General features: G+C 39.5%; 2 protein-coding genes and 3 non-coding genes across 6 annotated transcripts; all 5 read left to right on the forward strand.

Annotated features, from left to right (window-relative positions):
- Positions 1 to 719: 719 nt before the first annotated feature.
- Positions 720 to 4,486, forward strand: LOC118367532 (CD83 antigen-like). Its single transcript, XM_035751101.2, has 5 exons — positions 720 to 1,288; positions 1,380 to 1,516; positions 2,288 to 2,522; positions 2,674 to 2,774; positions 2,913 to 4,486. The coding sequence occupies exons 1-5, from the start codon at positions 1,261 to 1,263 to the stop codon at positions 2,961 to 2,963; spliced, it is 552 nt and encodes a 183-aa protein (XP_035606994.1). The 5' UTR covers positions 720 to 1,260; the 3' UTR covers positions 2,964 to 4,486.
- Positions 4,487 to 11,396: 6,910 nt separating this feature from the next.
- Positions 11,397 to 11,468, forward strand: trnae-cuc (transfer RNA glutamic acid (anticodon CUC)). Its single transcript has one exon. It is a non-coding gene; the product is annotated as a tRNA-Glu (tRNA).
- A 1,497-nt stretch (positions 11,469 to 12,965) lies between these two features.
- On the forward strand, positions 12,966 to 13,047 carry trnas-aga (transfer RNA serine (anticodon AGA)). Its single transcript has one exon. It is a non-coding gene; the product is annotated as a tRNA-Ser (tRNA).
- LOC118367534 (cilia- and flagella-associated protein 418-like) lies at positions 12,986 to 16,264 on the forward strand. Of its 2 annotated transcripts, XR_004822126.2 has the most exons (4): positions 12,997 to 13,533; positions 13,831 to 13,886; positions 14,556 to 14,625; positions 15,968 to 16,264. XR_004822126.2 is itself a non-coding variant. In XM_035751106.2 (3 exons), exons 1-3 carry the CDS (start codon positions 13,498 to 13,500, stop codon positions 16,125 to 16,127), a joined length of 252 nt encoding a protein of 83 aa, XP_035606999.1. In that variant the 5' UTR covers positions 12,986 to 13,497; the 3' UTR covers positions 16,128 to 16,264. The 2 variants fall into 2 exon arrangements, 1 of the variants encoding a protein (XP_035606999.1); XM_035751106.2 differs by lacking the exon at positions 14,556 to 14,625 and having other exon boundaries at positions 12,986 to 13,533.
- trnas-aga (transfer RNA serine (anticodon AGA)) lies at positions 13,996 to 14,077 on the forward strand. Its single transcript has one exon. It is a non-coding gene; the product is annotated as a tRNA-Ser (tRNA).
- Positions 16,265 to 16,814: the final 550 nt, after the last annotated feature.

The following is a 16,814-nucleotide window of genomic DNA, read 5'->3' on the forward strand; positions in this document are numbered from 1 at the left end:
CAGACACATCGCATGTGTGAGCTTGCGTAAAATGCATCTGATGCCTAGCCAGAGACGTATGTGAAACGAGACACCCCACTCGCTGTTTTTTCTGGTTCAATTGAAGTCAATGAACTAAGTCGACGAGGCCGAGCTGCTATCGCCTATGGGATAGCCACCCCGTTAAGCAAACAGGAACGGACCTTTAATTTTTCAATTGTAAATTACCTTAATTAAATATCTTCATTTATCCACCATATTTGGCCCATCTACTAATAAACTGCTAAATAAAGTATTGAGTTAACATTCAGAAATAACATTGTTGATAAAAGGATATGTAGAAGGGTGAGCCGGTTAAGGATCGATTCAGACAAGGTGGTAAAATTTGTACGACAAGCGACAGTTTATTCAGAGTGAGAATATCTGGTACACGTAAATACGGGCTCATTCATTTGGCTCACAAGGAACCAGCAGAAAGAAGCCCCGATAACAGATTGCAAGCATGTTATGTACAGTACAGAAAGTAGGTTGAGTCTGGAAGTCACGGTCTTTTGGTTGGCCACAGTGAGGTGTTGTCTTCTTGGATTGGTCCTGTTGAGCCGTCCGTCGTTCCTCCGGGTCTCGTCGGGCTGTTCTCAGTCACACAATGTTCGGCTAGGAAGGAGATTGTGTGTGTGTGCTTGTGTCTGCAAGTCAAGGCTGTGTCTCTTCCTCCCAATGTGTGGGTGTATGTCTTATCTGTGTGTCCTCGGCAGTTAGTGTGTGTATGTGTGTGTGTGGGTGTGGAAGCTATCCTGTATGGGACCTAACATGTTTCACTGTGAAAATACGTTGTCTCAGTTATAGCAATGTAATAGCAGTAGGCTGGTCACTTGCATAAGAAATAGCAATTCTTTACAACATCCAGTGACAACGGTGCTTAATTTTACCGCTGTGTATGAAAACATATGTATGAAAAACAGCCTACCAAAACACACCAGGATAATGCCTCGTATCGCCATGATATGCTCAAGAAATACAATTCCAGTGGAGAGTGCACGCGCACCTGAGACATCACACCCAGAATATGTCATTCAATGAGATGACATTCACACCTCATACTTGACCCTGGCTGTCCCGTCTTCATTTCGTACTGAAGCGGATAGTTTCTCATCCATCTACACCCACTGTCACGAAGCACTCTACGGGAATCCCCTTAGTTTCACTTCCATTTTAGCTTACTATATAAAATGATTCACTTCTGTTCTGGATCATCATCTTCATTGCTGTAGTTCTACAAATATGTTTTTTCAACTCGTCTGCATTCTAGGTATGTTGTAATTTCTATTAAACAATGACTTTGATATCAGTCTAACTGCAGACTCACCTGAAATGATGATTTACCTTGTGTTTGTCTATAGCTGCCTACTTGCAAGGTGGGCTTACACAGGATAAGCCTACACAAGAGGTGAAGTCAGTTTGTGGAGAGGACTCAATTCTGAAATGTAAAGCAATATGTAAGCCTGGGGTCCAGTACCGGGCGGTGAGGTGGTACAAGGTAAGCTTTCTATTATTATAATAGCACAAATGTTGTGTTTTGAACCATGCAATATATGTTTAAAAAAAAATATATAGCACTGGTCCTAGACCAGCAACTTGTCTCAGAGCATTTTGTATTATTCTGTACGTAAATCCATGAAACTCCATTTCGTGTGATTATGTTACGTTTGTTATGGTTACATAAGACAGATGGTTACTAAAGGCAAAAACTAAAGGAGGGGGATTGGTCAGAGTGGATAGATAGGTGGGCATACAATGAAATATTTAGCAAATCAAAGGTTGCGAGTTTGAATCTCATCAGGGACAACTTCAGCATTTTAGCAACTTTTTAACTACTTAGCATGTTAGCTAACCCTTCCTCTAACCTTAACCATTTTAGCTAACCCTTCACCTAACCTTAATATTTGTAGCTAACCTTTCCCCTAACCCTAACCCTAACTCCTAAACTTAACCCTAACCTTAACCCCTGAGCCCTAGCCTAGTTAACATTAGCTAGAGTAGCTAGAATTTGTAACATATCATACGTTTTGCAAATTCATAATATATTTTAAGTCTAGCAAATCCGTAACATATTATAGGAATCGTAATTTGTAACATATCATACAAAATGGGTAATGGACATCCACAAATTATTACATACCATACAAAATGTAACATATCATACATATCATACAGATTTACGTAAAGAATAATATGAAATTCACTAAGGTTAAGCAGGTTAAGACCAGCTGTTAGGGGCATAAAGTAACCTCACACCCTCTTCTTGCAGCTGGGTGAGAAGCCCTATAATAAGGAGTCTGGTCTATTGATGAAGAGACTATCACCTAACAGCACCACCCTACGGTTTGCAGGTTTGGAGCGTGAAGTGGAACTTTTGGCTGACGATTCTTTCGATATCTTCCTGCCCAATGTAACGGCTATTGATAGTGGGAGGTACAAGTGTCTCCTGGCAGCACCTGTAGGAGAGCAGAACCAGGAGGGGCAGGTTCACCTCAGAGTGACAGGTGAGTGGGTTCTACTCTCAATGTGTGCTTGTTTTGGTATGTAAGAAAACTGTATACTGCATGTGAGTGTTTCTAAATTGGAGACAGAGAAAGTTAATCTTTTAAAACATTTCCAGTGAGGCTCAAGGATTTGTGGATACTTGTTTTGCAGGTTGCCTTGAGTCCACATACCAATCAGAAGAAATGGATACCATTCTAGTTCTTTCCATTGTGGGGATTGTTGCGGCATTGCTGATATTCACCATCAGCTATGTGAGTTACTACACTGTCAGCTGTTCCTCTGAGTTATTTGTTTTTTTTAAACAGATGAAAGAAACTAACATTTTATGGTGATGGTTTCCATGTATTTCATTTTCCTTATTAACTTAATAATCCTCATCTTTACCATAGGTCATCCTAAGGAATATGTTATTGCCAAAGAGTAAGAAGTATCCACAATAATCACTTCGAGATGCACCCTTTGAGAAGAAAGATTTAATGTTGATTTACACTCTGGGGCCAAACTGGTCGGGACAGGGTTCCATAAAGCATGTCTGTGTGTGAGACCCTGTTCTGCTAGTTTGGGCTCATTGTATACTTGAATGTGAAGAGGAAACACAGAGAAAGACTAGAGCCCATTTGAAGCTGAGCAAGGAGCCTAAGAGTCATGTCTACTTTCCAGAGAGTTCATGTCTAGAGCAGAGGGAGGCAGACAAACCTCTGGACGATCCTGTAGAACTAATTGTGTAGGCATGACTGCAGCATTCAAGAGCCTGTGATGTGCAAGGAGCAGGGCCTGGTGAAAGGACCCCACGATCTAAGCCCCAAGATCAAACCCCAACAAGGAGCTTCAGGAAAGGGGGAATAAATAATTAATAATAAGGCGTGTGGGGTTCTGAGAATATGAAATATACTTATTCATGTCACTGAGGGAGAGAAGGTAATGTATAAAGTTTACATTATATCAGGGATCCTATGGTTATCTGTGGGAGGAAGGTATATAGTGTGTGCAATTAAGCTTGGAATGTGCTGAGTGCAGGGAAGCGATCACATATGGCAGGCATTGATAAGGGGAGAGAGCCATGGATTAGTGATGAAGGGGGTCGAGGTCAGGTCAGGTCACGTTAAGGGACAAAGAAAAGTTTATGGCCATATTACTTAGTTTCCTGCCTCGCAGTAAAGATACAATCAGATGGGTAGGAGGAGACTCAGCCTAAGAGAAAGGGTTAAATATCAGTGTTTGTGTGAAAATCTTTTTGTCTAATGCAGCTGTATTGATCCTCTGGGAAGAATAAACTTGGTAAAGCTTTCATAGTGCCATTGAGTTTTTACTCTGAAAATTAGAACCTAATAGGGGTCATTCTGCAGGGTATTTCCATGGCAATGTTGGGGTTAATTCCATTTACATTTCAGTCAACCCAGTCAATTGAAGTTTCAGTAATTGGAAGTTGAAATTGATTTTGAACTGGAAAATTATCAATGTGTACTGCATTGAATTTCATGCCTAATTAAAATCCTTTATTGACAAGTATTGAAATGGAATTGATCTGAGCACTGTTCAATGGGACTCACCCGTGTTGGAAGGATTTGGTGGGACATGCTGGACTCTGCACAGAGAGATGAAATCAACCAAGACTGCATTCCATCTGAGGCAAGCACAAAGCTCTCAATTAACTCTAATTTTCAGGAATTATCGATAACTTTGAGTTATTTTGTGAGGTCAAAACAGTATATACTTTTTTTTATGCAGAACCAAAAAATAAAAATGTCATCCAAGCAATACAAAAGTGGTCTTTGGTGAATATTGGCAAAAAGTAACTGACAGAAAATAAACTTTGTAAAAATCTTTATCCGTTTTTTGAATATGATCAGCAATTCTGTGTATACGTTGAACATAAAGAAGACATGTAAATAATTGTAATGTACTGTATCTGACGTACATGTGCTATGTGTTCTTAGATAAATGTTATTTAACTTTTTCTTAAGACGAGTCTTCACTTTTTTAGTCACCACAGTAGTGATGTTTCTCTTAGAAAAGTTGATTGTTACTCAGAATATTTCATGTTATTAAGATAAATGATTTACCTTACCATTTTACAGAGGCTTACAAACTAGATACATAACTATTTTTCTGCATAGTATACTGTTTGAGGTGCTAAATGGCTGGCAACAAATCTATACCTATTTCATACAACACATTCTGTCATATTTTATACTAGTTATATACTGGTCCTTGACACGAGTCATTTCCATCACTTGTAATGTGCACATTTTAAAAGGAATGATCCCAATTATCCTCAAGGGCTGACACAGTGATAGCTGAAATATGATATTTTTGGATAGCTGTTTTAATTGCTAAATCCATAAATACCTCTTCACTAATCTTTTGAGTGACAACAGTTCTGTGAAGTCTCTGTCACTGTCATCGACAATCACATTACCCCAAACACATTATAAGGTAACAACATCACACAGCATAAAATGGAAGCTAGGTTACATGTGATCTAAACAACATTGAAAATGAAAATCCTTTAGAAAAATGAAATTTCATGTAGCTTAAAACATTTTAACTATAGAATAAATCAATATTTGTTTTTTATTGCATCACCATATCACAGGACAGATTTGATATAAGGAGTACAGTAACCTTTTTTCACGTCAACTGTGTGATCATAGCACTCAACACATTATTGCACAATAATAATAAGTGTAACAGAATTAAAGAGTGCAAATGCAAAGCATCTGACCTAAAAAAACATTTGCTTATTTGCGGCTCATGTAATACTAGTGTGTATCAAATGACATCGGTCAGTTAATTAAAGATTAAAAAATAAAACTGATATTTGGTAAGTCTCCATGAAATGTACAACGTGATACAGTTAGGGAAATTAAAATGCAAATCAATTTATAACATTTTTGACATGTGTTTTTCTGGATTTTGTTGTTGTTATTCTGTCTCTCACTGTTCAAATAAACCTACCATTACAATTATAGACTGATCATTTCTTTGTCAGTGGGCAAACGTACAAAATCAGCAGGAGATCAAATACTTTTTTCCCTCACTGTATCAACCTATTCAGTCAGTCACTTGTCTCTAAGCTTATTGTCTGATAGGGATAAGTGTAGCTTGTAACTTCAAAAAGAAATGTATTGCAGAGTAGATAGTGGACAGTATAAAAATATGTTAAATGTTTTTTTAATCCTTACTAATTTTGACACAGGTTAAGTGAGTATCTTCCTTATAACACAACAGCATTAGGATTTCAGACCAGTAACTCTCCAATTGCCAGTTAATTTAATCACTTCCAAGTCCAAGATGAACCGATTAATCTTGAGAGCTTTCTGTTACTGCTCGGCATCTCTAACATCTATAGTGCCTTCTGAAAGTATTCATACCCCTTCATTTATTCCAAATGTTGTTGTGTTACAGCCTGAATTCAGAATGGATTCAATAAAAACATTTATCTCACCCATTTACACACAATACCCCACAATGACAAAATGAAAACGTGTTTTTAGTATAAATAAAAAATTATAATACAGAAATCTCAAATTTACATAAGTATTCACACCCCTGAGTCAATAGATGTTAGAATCACCTTTGGCAGTGGTGAGTCTGTCTGAGTAAGTCTCTTAAGAGCTGTGCACACCTGGATTGTACAATATTTGCACATTATTATTTTTTAATTCTTCAAGCTCTGTCAAATTGGTTGTTGATCATTGCTAGACAGCCATTTTCAAGTCTTGCCATAGATTTTCAAGTCGATTTAAGTCACAACTGTAACTAGGCCACTCAGGAACATTCAATGTCGTCTTGGTAAGCAACTCCAGTCTATGTTTGGCCTTGTGTTTTAGGTTATTGTCCTGCTGAAAGGGGAATTTGTCTTCCAGTATCTGTTGGAAAGCAGACGGAGACAGGTTTTCCTCTAGGATATTGCCTGTGCTTACCTCTATTCTGTTTATTTTTATCCTAAAAAACTCCTTAGCCCTTGCTGATGACAATCATACCCAAAACATGATGCAGCCACCACCATGCTTAAAAATATGAAGAGTAGTAATCAGTGATGTGTTGTATTTGCGGCTAACATAATGTTTTGTATTCAGGACATCTAATGCTTTCACATTAGACATTCTGACATTAGATCTATTATGGAACATTGTTGTAGAATTCAGACTGCTGTCACATAGGCCACGTTTAGCCAGCAGCATACCACCCTGAATACCACTGCTAAATTACCTCTGAAGATAAGCAGAGTTGGTCCCTGGATGCTGCTGAACAGGTTTTGGAAGGTCAATGCCCCAGGGCAGTGATTGGGGACATTGCCATGTGTAGGGTGCAGTCTTTGGGTTTAGTTAAATGGGTGTCCAGACTCTCTGTGGTCACTAAAGATCCCATGGTACTTATCGTGTCCTGGCTAAATTCCCAATCTGCCCCCCCCACCCCCCCACAAATGTAAATATTCCCAGGTTGTTACTGTAAATGAGAATGTATCCTCAGTCAATTTACCTGTAAAAAAAAGAGGGATAAGTGGTTTTCAACCAGGGGACGTAGGAACCCCAGGGGAGAGGGACCCAGAGCTTTTAGGAGCCCTTGAAAATATAAGGAGAAAACTAAGAAATAGAAAATCACAAACTAAAGTTTGACATGCATTAAAATATGAAAAAAAAGTTCAATTTTATATAGTGAGTGTCAACAATTAATATCAATCAGACAGTTTACTCTTAAAAACTGTATCTCTAATGTAGGTGGACCCCAGATGTTTATGTTTTATTTTTAGTAAGTAAGCCGTGGCCAACTAAGCAGATCCCTAATGCCCATGGGGGACCCCAGATTTTCTTTCTGTTTTAAGGGGCCTCGGAAAAGAAAAGATTGAGATGCCCTGGCTCTTTGGGAAAAGATCAGGCAATGATTTGACTTTTTATTCAAATACCTGTGCTGTGAGGGAGAACTGACTATACCGAGATAAAATGTAAATGAACATTTTGGTGGACCTTTAAAAGAATACCAGTGACTCGACTCCTGCCAGGGGCAGACCCTGCTAGGGGAATTCTAGATCTTGGTCCAGTGCGTGGAGAGCACAGCCGAACCTGGTCCAGAGCAAGGGGAATTCCTCGGCTGACACCTTTTAAATATGGTTAAGATGTAAATTATTACATTTTCTTATAAACACAGACCTATAGGATTTTTTTATATGCAGTCACACATAGACAACATACCCTCGTCGCGATTGCGCACAGGGAAATATGAGGAGTATCTGATTGGTGCGCGAGACTGTAGCAGCCTGGTGGTTTCGATACATTTTTCTTATCAAAATAAGGTCCATGTTAAAGTTATAGTTTGAAATATATTACATAGAGACCATAACTATGTCTCATTTGAATTGCGTTTTACGTTGCCTTTCCTACTTACCAAAAACGTTTAATCAAAGGCAAGAAAGAGCTCCATGTTTGATGCTTGACGAGTTAATCAATAAATGCGGGGCGTGGAAATAGGACAGTCAACAGATTTACTGTAGTCAAAGATTATAGATTTTCTGACAAAACACATGTCTCTCCGCTCTAACAATGGTAGTTGGCTCCCGCCTATATTTTATTTGGATTGGTGGACACATTTCATTATTGCATCAATATTTTTGAATATTCGATGATGGTTGGTGACGTCACGGCCTGTATTCAATGGAGAGAGATGCTACGCTACTAGCCTCAGACATGAATATGCATATTCACCTCGAGACTCCGATATAAAGTATTTTTTCTCAAAGTTGCCGGAATGTCACGTGTCCTACTTATATTAGTACACTTGTAAAAACTTAACCATTAAGAAAGTATTTAAATTCGATCAAATACACTTGTCATAGCAAACTAATAAACCATTTTGTCTACCACTAGGTAGGTTGACATTTCCTTTTAGGGCTGACAAGTCTTTATGTTCTCCCTTCCACCTTTTTTTTTTGACTGCTCTCTAACTGCAGTTACATTGCAACATTACTGCAGTAAAAAAACTGTTATTTTGGAAGCAGCATACTGCAGTAATACTGCACTCTGACGGCAATCTTTTTCGTAAGGGCTGTCCAACAAGGTTCGTCCTGTCATTTTCCTTCTATTTTCCAGTTTGTGTGCACAGTAGGTATATGAAGGATGCTGAAGATACAAGGTCAATATGCGGTGAGGATTCGGTTCTTTACCTGGGGTCAGGCACTGGTCAGTGAGGTGGTACAAGGTAAACTACTTTGTGTTACTCTTTTCCAGGGCATTAGTGTGGCCTGCTAATGCTGACGAAAGCCCTGGATCAGAGACCTCAGGGCCAGCCTCTCATTAGGCAGGATTAGACGGATTGACGAAGGCAACCATATCTGAGCTAAACTGACCAAGACGCACCTCCAACAATACATAAAACCTCACATAATTATGGACACCATATTAAAATAGAGACACCAAACCATCTTTCACATTTTCAGGCTATCCTAACTTCCAATTCTTAAAAACTTTAATCAACTATAACTACATACATTTGCATATATTAGCACTAAATCACTCACCAACAGTAACTCTTGAACCATTCAGCTAGAGACACCAAACCAACTTTCACAGGTTCTGGCTATCCTAACTTCAAATTCTTAGAAACGTTTAATAACTATATAAATTTGCATAAAACAACTCAGCAACAGTAACTATTGAACTGTTCAAGCTAGAGACACCAAACCAATCAATATAAATATATATATATTTTTACAGCTACCTACTTTTTCAAATATAACCAGTCATTACCATTACTACTGCAGTCAGTACCACTACAATAACTTTTTTAAAAACCATAAATACTTTAATTAAGCAAGTTAGCAAGCACACCACATTTTCTTCAGGAAATGTACTTTTCTAGTATTGTAGGCCGCCTTTGTCTAGCCACTTAATCATATCAATCTTCGTCCACTCTTTCCTCCATCTAAAGACAGCAGAACTCATAACTTTTATGTTCCCAGCCAATTTAACCTCAGGTTTGTCTCCTGCTGTCCTGGTGAAAGTATTGAACCATGGAACTTGATTTAACTACTATTTGACTATCTGCCTTTTGCTGTTTTTCTGGAGATCTTTGGCTGCTCACACATAAGTGGCTCATACTAGTGATTTACAATCTGGTATGTCCTCAGTCCTCATTGTAATCTTCATTATTGAAACTACAGCACTGGCCCCAGACCAGCTGTGAAGGGCATAAAGTAACCTCACACCCTCTTCTCCCAGCTGGGTGAGAAGCCCTATAATAAGGAGTCTGGTCTATTGATGAAGAGGCTATCACCTAACAGCACCACCCAATGGTACGCAGGTTTGGAGCGTGAAGTGGAACTTTTGGCTGTTCATTCTTTTGATATCTTCCTGCTCAATGTAACGGCTGTTGATAGTGGGAGGTACAAGTGTCTGTAGGAGAGCAGAACCAGGAGGGGCAGGTTCACCTGAGAGTGACTGGTGAGTTTGTTCTTATCTTATTGTGTGTTTGTTTTGGTATGTAAGCAAACTGTATACTGCATGTGGGTGTTTTAAATTTGACCCCCCAGAAAGTTCCTCTGTGCTGATATATACTCAGTGTATTAGTTTCCAGTGTATTATTACTTTTTAATTTGCAGGTTGCCGTGACAATAAGTCCACAGACCAATCAGAAGAAAGCAATACCATCCTAGTTCTTTCCATTGTGGGGCTTATGGCAGCATTGCTCACCATCAGCTATGTGAGTTGTCCACTGTCCTCTCATTCAATGGTGATAGTTTCAATGTATTTCACTTTCCGTTTTTTAAATATATTTTTTACAAAAAAATGATTATCTTTGTCATAGGTAACCGTTACAAATATGTTAATACAAAGGAGCAAGAAGAATCCATAAGAACAACTTCTAGATGCACCCTTTGAGAAGAAGGATTTAATGTTGATTTACACTCTGGGGCCAAACTGGTCGGGACAGGGTTCCATAAAACATGATGTCTGTGTGTGAGACCCTGTTCAGCTAGTTTGGGCTCATTGTATACTTGAATGAGGAAAGGCAGAGAAAGACTAGTGAACTTTTGAAGCTGAGCAAGGAGCCTAAATGTCATGTCTACTTTCTGGAGAGTTCACCTCTAGAGCAGAGGGAGGCAGACAACCCTCTGGCCGGTCCTGTAGAACCAATATGTGTAGGCTTTTCAAAGAAATAAAACAGAAACTGTAGCCTACACCCTTTCTGATAAATTGAAAGTATCAGGGACATTATGACAAACTTACACAGAATGAGAGTTAAAGTGAGAGCTTAGTCTGTAAAATAAAAGAGAAACCACAGCTCCCCATCCATTATAGAGTCATTAAGTTAGTAAGTGGTGGCTAAAATAAGAGAGGTATGACATATGAGAGGTATGAAGTATGACAAAAAAAAGAATAGGTTGTGTTTTGTATGAATGCAGTTTTATTTTATTTTTATTTATTTTTTTATTTCACCTTTATTTAACCAGGTAGGCTAGTTGAGAACAAGTTCTCATTTGCAACTGCGACCTGGCCAAGATAAAGCATAGCAGTGTGAACAGACAACACAGAGTAGTTACACAAGCATTTCGCTACACTCGCATTTAACATCTGCTAACCATGTGTATGTGACAAATAAAATTTGATTTGATTTGATTTGGAGTAAACAATTAACAAGTCAATAACACAGTAGACAGTGATAGCATTCTTTTGTAATTAAGGTATAGCCAGGCTGTAACGATGTGCGCTGAGAGTCGGGAAGCAAGTTCAGGGAGTGAGTGTTTTAATAAATAAACGCAACCTAATACAAAATAAGAAACACGAACAACGCACAGACATTAGTATGAGAATATTGTAGAGACATGTAAGAATTGTTCTATTAAGTTCGAAGTGTCCACATAGGCTCGTAACTGATCCCTGGTGGTCTAGTGGTTAGGATTCGGCGCTCTCACCGCCGCGGCCCGGGTTCGATTCCCGGTCAGGGAACATACTGTTTTCCTTTGCTCTGAACAGCTCTTTCTGTATTAACGGTTTCTCTTTATAAAGTACATTTTATTTTTTATTTATCCGTTATTTTAAGTTGACTGAGAACACGTTCTCATTTGCAGCAACGACCTGGGGAATAGTTACACAGGGGAGAGGAGGGGGATTAATGAGCCAATTGTAAACTGGGGATTATTAGGTGACTGTGGTGGTTTGAGGGCTAGATTGGGAATTTAGCCAGGAAACGGGGGTTAACACCCCTACTCTTACAATAAGTGCCATGGGATCTTTAATGACCTCAGAGAGTCTGGACACCCATTTAACATCCCATCCGAAAGACGACACCCTACACAATCACTGCCCTGAGGTATTGGGATATTTTTTTTAGAGCAGAGGAAAGAGTGCCTCCTACTGGCCCTCCAACTGGCCCTCCCAACAGCATCTGGTCTCCCTTCCAGGAACTGACCAGAAACAACCCTGCTTAGCTTCAGAAGCAAGCCAGCAGTGGTATGCAGGGTGGTAATTACATCAGTGTTCTCTTTATAAAGTACATTTTATATCAGTGTAGGCTGCTGAAGGGAGGACAGCTCATAATCATGGCTGGCATGGAGCAAATGGAATGGCATCAAACTATGTGTTTGATGTATTTGATACCAATCCACTGATTCCGCTTCCAGACGTTACCACGAGCCTATCCTCCCAAATAAAGGTGCCACCAACCTCCTGTGTTTTATGTTTAAGAAATAAGGCACGAGGAGGTGTGGTATATGGCCAATATACCATGGCTAAGGGCTGTTCTTAATCACTACGCAAAGTGGAGTGCATGGATACAGCACTTAGCCGTGGTATATTGGCAATATACCACAAATCCCCAAGGTGCCTTATTGCTATTATAATTGTATTTATGTTTGAACCTTTATTTAACTAGGCAAGTCAGTTAAGAACAAATTCTTATTTACAATTACGGCCTACACCGGCCAAACTCGGCCAATTGTTCGCCAGCCTATTCCTGCATAAATTGGTTACCAACGTAATTCGGGCAGTAAAAATACATGTTTTGTCATACCCGTGGATCACGTCACGAGTATGTCAGCCAATCAGCATTCAGGGCTCGAACCACCCAGTTTGTAATGCTTATTTTATATGTTGAATTCATTTATTCACAAATGTTTGTACTTGGTCATTGATTAAGTAACATTTCTGAGAAGCGTCATTGCCACAGTCAATATGAAGAAACCAATTAATTAACTCACTCCCCAACATGGTAATAATTGAAACATAGTTACTCGTACAAGTGAAATTAGGAGGTAGTTATCTAGGCCTTGTGGTTAAGGCGACAGACTAGAAATCTTCCCGAGCAGGTCAAAATCCTGCGGACAACGGGTTGTTGTTGTGTGCTGTAGCCTGCTGAATCATAATATAAGTCCAAATGGCAGATGTCTCTTTTTATAGACAAAAGATGTTGGATATGAAAGATTTCTGTCAAAAATCATATCAGATGTTGTCGTGGCCGAGTGGTTAAGGCGATGGACTAGAAATCCATTGGGATCTTCCCGCGCAGGTTCGAATCCTGCCGACAACGTGATATTTTTCTCTTGTGGTTCACCAAGCTATCATAGATAGCCAGTATCTCTTATTGTATCACAACACATAAATCACTAGCTACACGGTATCAATCTTTACCTACTTGAAATGAGGTTACGCATGTCAATCAAGCACTCCTGTTCATGACAGCAGCAGTACCTGAAGCTATGGCGGACGAATTGCTAGATGAGGTTGAAACAAAGTTCTGTCGAAGTGGAAGCTTATGCAACGTAAACTAACGGCGGTAGCTATGTAACGTTAGCTAATTAGTTGCAAACGCCAGCCTTCCTAAAATGCATTGTTATTTCATCAAGCATGTTAGCTAAATCACCTAATTAGCTATGTAACGTTAACTTGCTAAAACTGTTCCTCGCTTCACACCGTCAGCACCACTGACGATACCCCCAGAAAAACGGACAGCGAAGATATAGATGCCCGTCTTGAGGACATGCTTGACGATGACTTCGATTCCCTTGAGCTAAACGTGAGTAAATAACCTTAGCTACATCGCCTTGCAATGTTGAATGCTGTTGGCTAAAACATAACAGCATCTACTGTCCAGTAGTAGATAAGCAACCCATAGTCGCTAATTAGCTGGATATCACAGTATTAGCGAGCTATAATTTGATAAATAGAAGGCTATGTTTGATTGTATTTAGCCTATTTCCAATGGGAAGGTTGCTATCATATTTGACCTTCTGACTCCAATGTATTAACCAACGTTGTTACATTGCAAAAGGGCTGCCCTGTCTCACATTTGCTTAACTTTACACATTTGCAGACAGGACAGCTTCCTAAAACGGCAAAGACGAAGTCATTGCCACAGGCAACAAGAAAGTAAGTTTGTGCCAATAGCTCAAATGTAAAGAACCTCACATAGTCATGTGAGCATAGTTGGTTGGTAGTAGTCGTACATGTAGGTAGGTAGTAGACGTACATGTAGGCAGTTGTCGTGGCCGAGTGGTTAAGGCGATAGACTAGAAATCTATTGGGATCTTCCCGCGCAGGTTCGAATCCTGCCGACAACGATTTGTTTTGTGTTGCATGCAGCCTGTTGAATCATAATATCTGGCTGTATCATTCTGTCAGTGGTATACTGCAAAAATTCATTATTATTGAAACTCAGTAAATGTTATCTAAGACATCTGTATATCTCTGTTGCATGCCGTCAATGTTATTGTATGTTTTACAGTTGTCATTATCTTAGGCAGGCCAAAATGGTAATTCACAGGAAGCCATAAAGTCTAGTAAATGAGCCTTTGGTAAAGCATGTATTTGATCAACGCTCTCTTTCGATCCCAATTTGTTCTTATGTGAAATATTTTACAGTCTTATGTCCAACAATAAAATGATAAAATATATATATTTTGTATTTTTCTCAGAAAACGTGGGGGGCCAAATAAAATCACTAGCAGGCCACCAGTTGGGGAACCCTGTTGTAATGTTAAGTGTGTGTAAGCATGGATCACATTTTAATATGACTCATTGTTTAACCTGGGCTGACAGATCGTGTGACTTTCGGGGTGGCCATGTTTGATGATCATGAATGGGACTCTTGTGATTACCTATTCTTCAGGTGAGCCTCCTCTCATTGGGCCGGATGTGTCTTTATGGGTTAACAAACTCTTTGCGGAATTTAAATATTGTTATTATCTTGAAACAAGTTTGAAGTTGTTCCAGAAAACCACAAATCCCAAATTTATCAGATTTGAACAGAAGAGGGCAGTGTAAACCTTTTATTTTGGGACTTCGTGAAAATAAACTGGAATAATCTTCATTTGATTCTTAATGTAAAATACCTTTTAAGTGAGGATTATGACTTTCACCTTGAATGATATCCACCCTTTCAGAGAAATGGGTAACTTTTTGCCAAAGTGAGAATTAATGGTTTAATTTAAAACAAAGTGATGTGTGTGTGTGTGTGTGTGTGTGTGTGTGTGTGTGTGTGTGTGTGTGTGTGTGTGTGTGTGTGTGTGTGTGTGTGTGTGTGTGTGTGTGTGTGTGTGTGTGTGTGTGGTTTTTTAACCTGTGCTCTGAGATCAGTGCATGGCAGATAGGAATTTCATAGGATAACTGGTACTAGTGGATGGAGACAGACAGTCAAACAACACAACAATGCCACCTTGGGTGCCTCTCTGGTTCAATATTGTGTTGTTTCACTGACAGAGAGCTTGCCCATGATAACAAAGACACTTAAGCTTAGTTAATGCAGTGAAGTGGAAGACGTTATAACAGTAGCGCTGTAAGTATGCAGGCGTGGGTATTTGGCGCTCTTAACACCAAGACAGGAATTAAATTATTCTAGGCTACACTAATTTGATACTATTGGTGAGAGTCGACTTGAAATGCAAACTAAGACAATAGACAGAAGGGCTGTGCTCAAATGGGAGAAAAACATTTTAAAGTCGAAAAAGAGCATGTGCAGTGGCTGATGTTCCAAGCTTGTGGGTTTTGCTGTCGGTGTTCTGGTGGACACTTGGTGGTTTCAGGCTTTGTGCTGGAGTATAGAGGTTTTACTAAGTTGCTGAGAGACTAGAGCTCCTCTACAAGACATGGGGGGATTCATTTATCATTCAAATGTGCTTGTTAAATGCAACATAACGTATTGTGCAAATGATGCTGAAATGAAGCTTTAGGATGGACATGCTTACCATCCTTACCATACTTCCATGTCCATTGTGTCTTGTCTAATTTGTCTTTCCACCCAAATGTATTATTTCAGCTGTAAATTGCAGGTTAACTCTTGGATGCTGGTTTTGTTCCATGCACATGACCAATTTGGGTCAAGTACTTTGTGAATTTAGTACTACTTATCCTATCTATAACTCTACATACCAGTATTATACTGTGAGATAAATTAATCTATTCATCTAGCTCATTGCTTAGCTAACCAGCCCTTTCTCTTTCTATCTCCGCAGGAGCAACATGCGAGACTGTCAGAAGCTGCTGGCCAAGCTGAGGAGAAGAAAGGGGGCGCGGGTATACGCCTGCCAGTGTAGCTGGCACTCTGCTCGAGACCTCACCGACCTGAGAGAACAGCACCAGCTCAAGTGGGTCTGTGGGAAGCATGATGTGTGACAGCCTTCTTTCTAACACACACACACACACACACACACACACACACACACACACACACACACACACACACACACACACACACACACACACACACACACACACACACACACACACACACACACACACACACACACACATCACTTTGCAGTTACTTGAAAACCAATGTCCTCTTGTTATAGACATCCCAACACATATTTTTCTGCCTTGCGAATGATATAGGTCTTTCTCTGCATTACATTTAGTGTGTTCTGGGTTTAAATGAACACGGTAAGTCTTCTGCTATCTTTAGAGATGTGATTTTAGCTAGCTCAGTTTTAAGAGCAGTTATATGTCAGACCATATTTGTGTGAAAACAATACTTAGGAAAGATGAGGCTAAATATATAATAATGTGTGTGTGTAGTATTTCAGTATGTTACATGCTTTTCTGTAGCCTTTCCTTCTCTGTCTTAGTTTCTATCTCCCTTGTCCTTTTGTTTATTTCCTCTTCTGTCCCTTTGAGTCAAATGTGTTCTCTGCTCAGGGATTCCTGATCTTACCATTCATGTATTGTGTATAATATGAAGTTGAGGTTAGTCTGGCCCCCAATGGTGGAACAAACTCCCTCACGACGCCAGGACAGCGGAGTCAATCACCACCTTCCGGAGACACCTGAAACCCCACCTCTTCAAGGAATACCTAGGATAGG

Source organism: Oncorhynchus keta, chromosome 34 (genome assembly GCF_023373465.1).
Source record: "Oncorhynchus keta strain PuntledgeMale-10-30-2019 chromosome 34, Oket_V2, whole genome shotgun sequence".
Classification (NCBI taxonomy): Eukaryota; Metazoa; Chordata; class Actinopteri; order Salmoniformes; family Salmonidae; genus Oncorhynchus; species Oncorhynchus keta.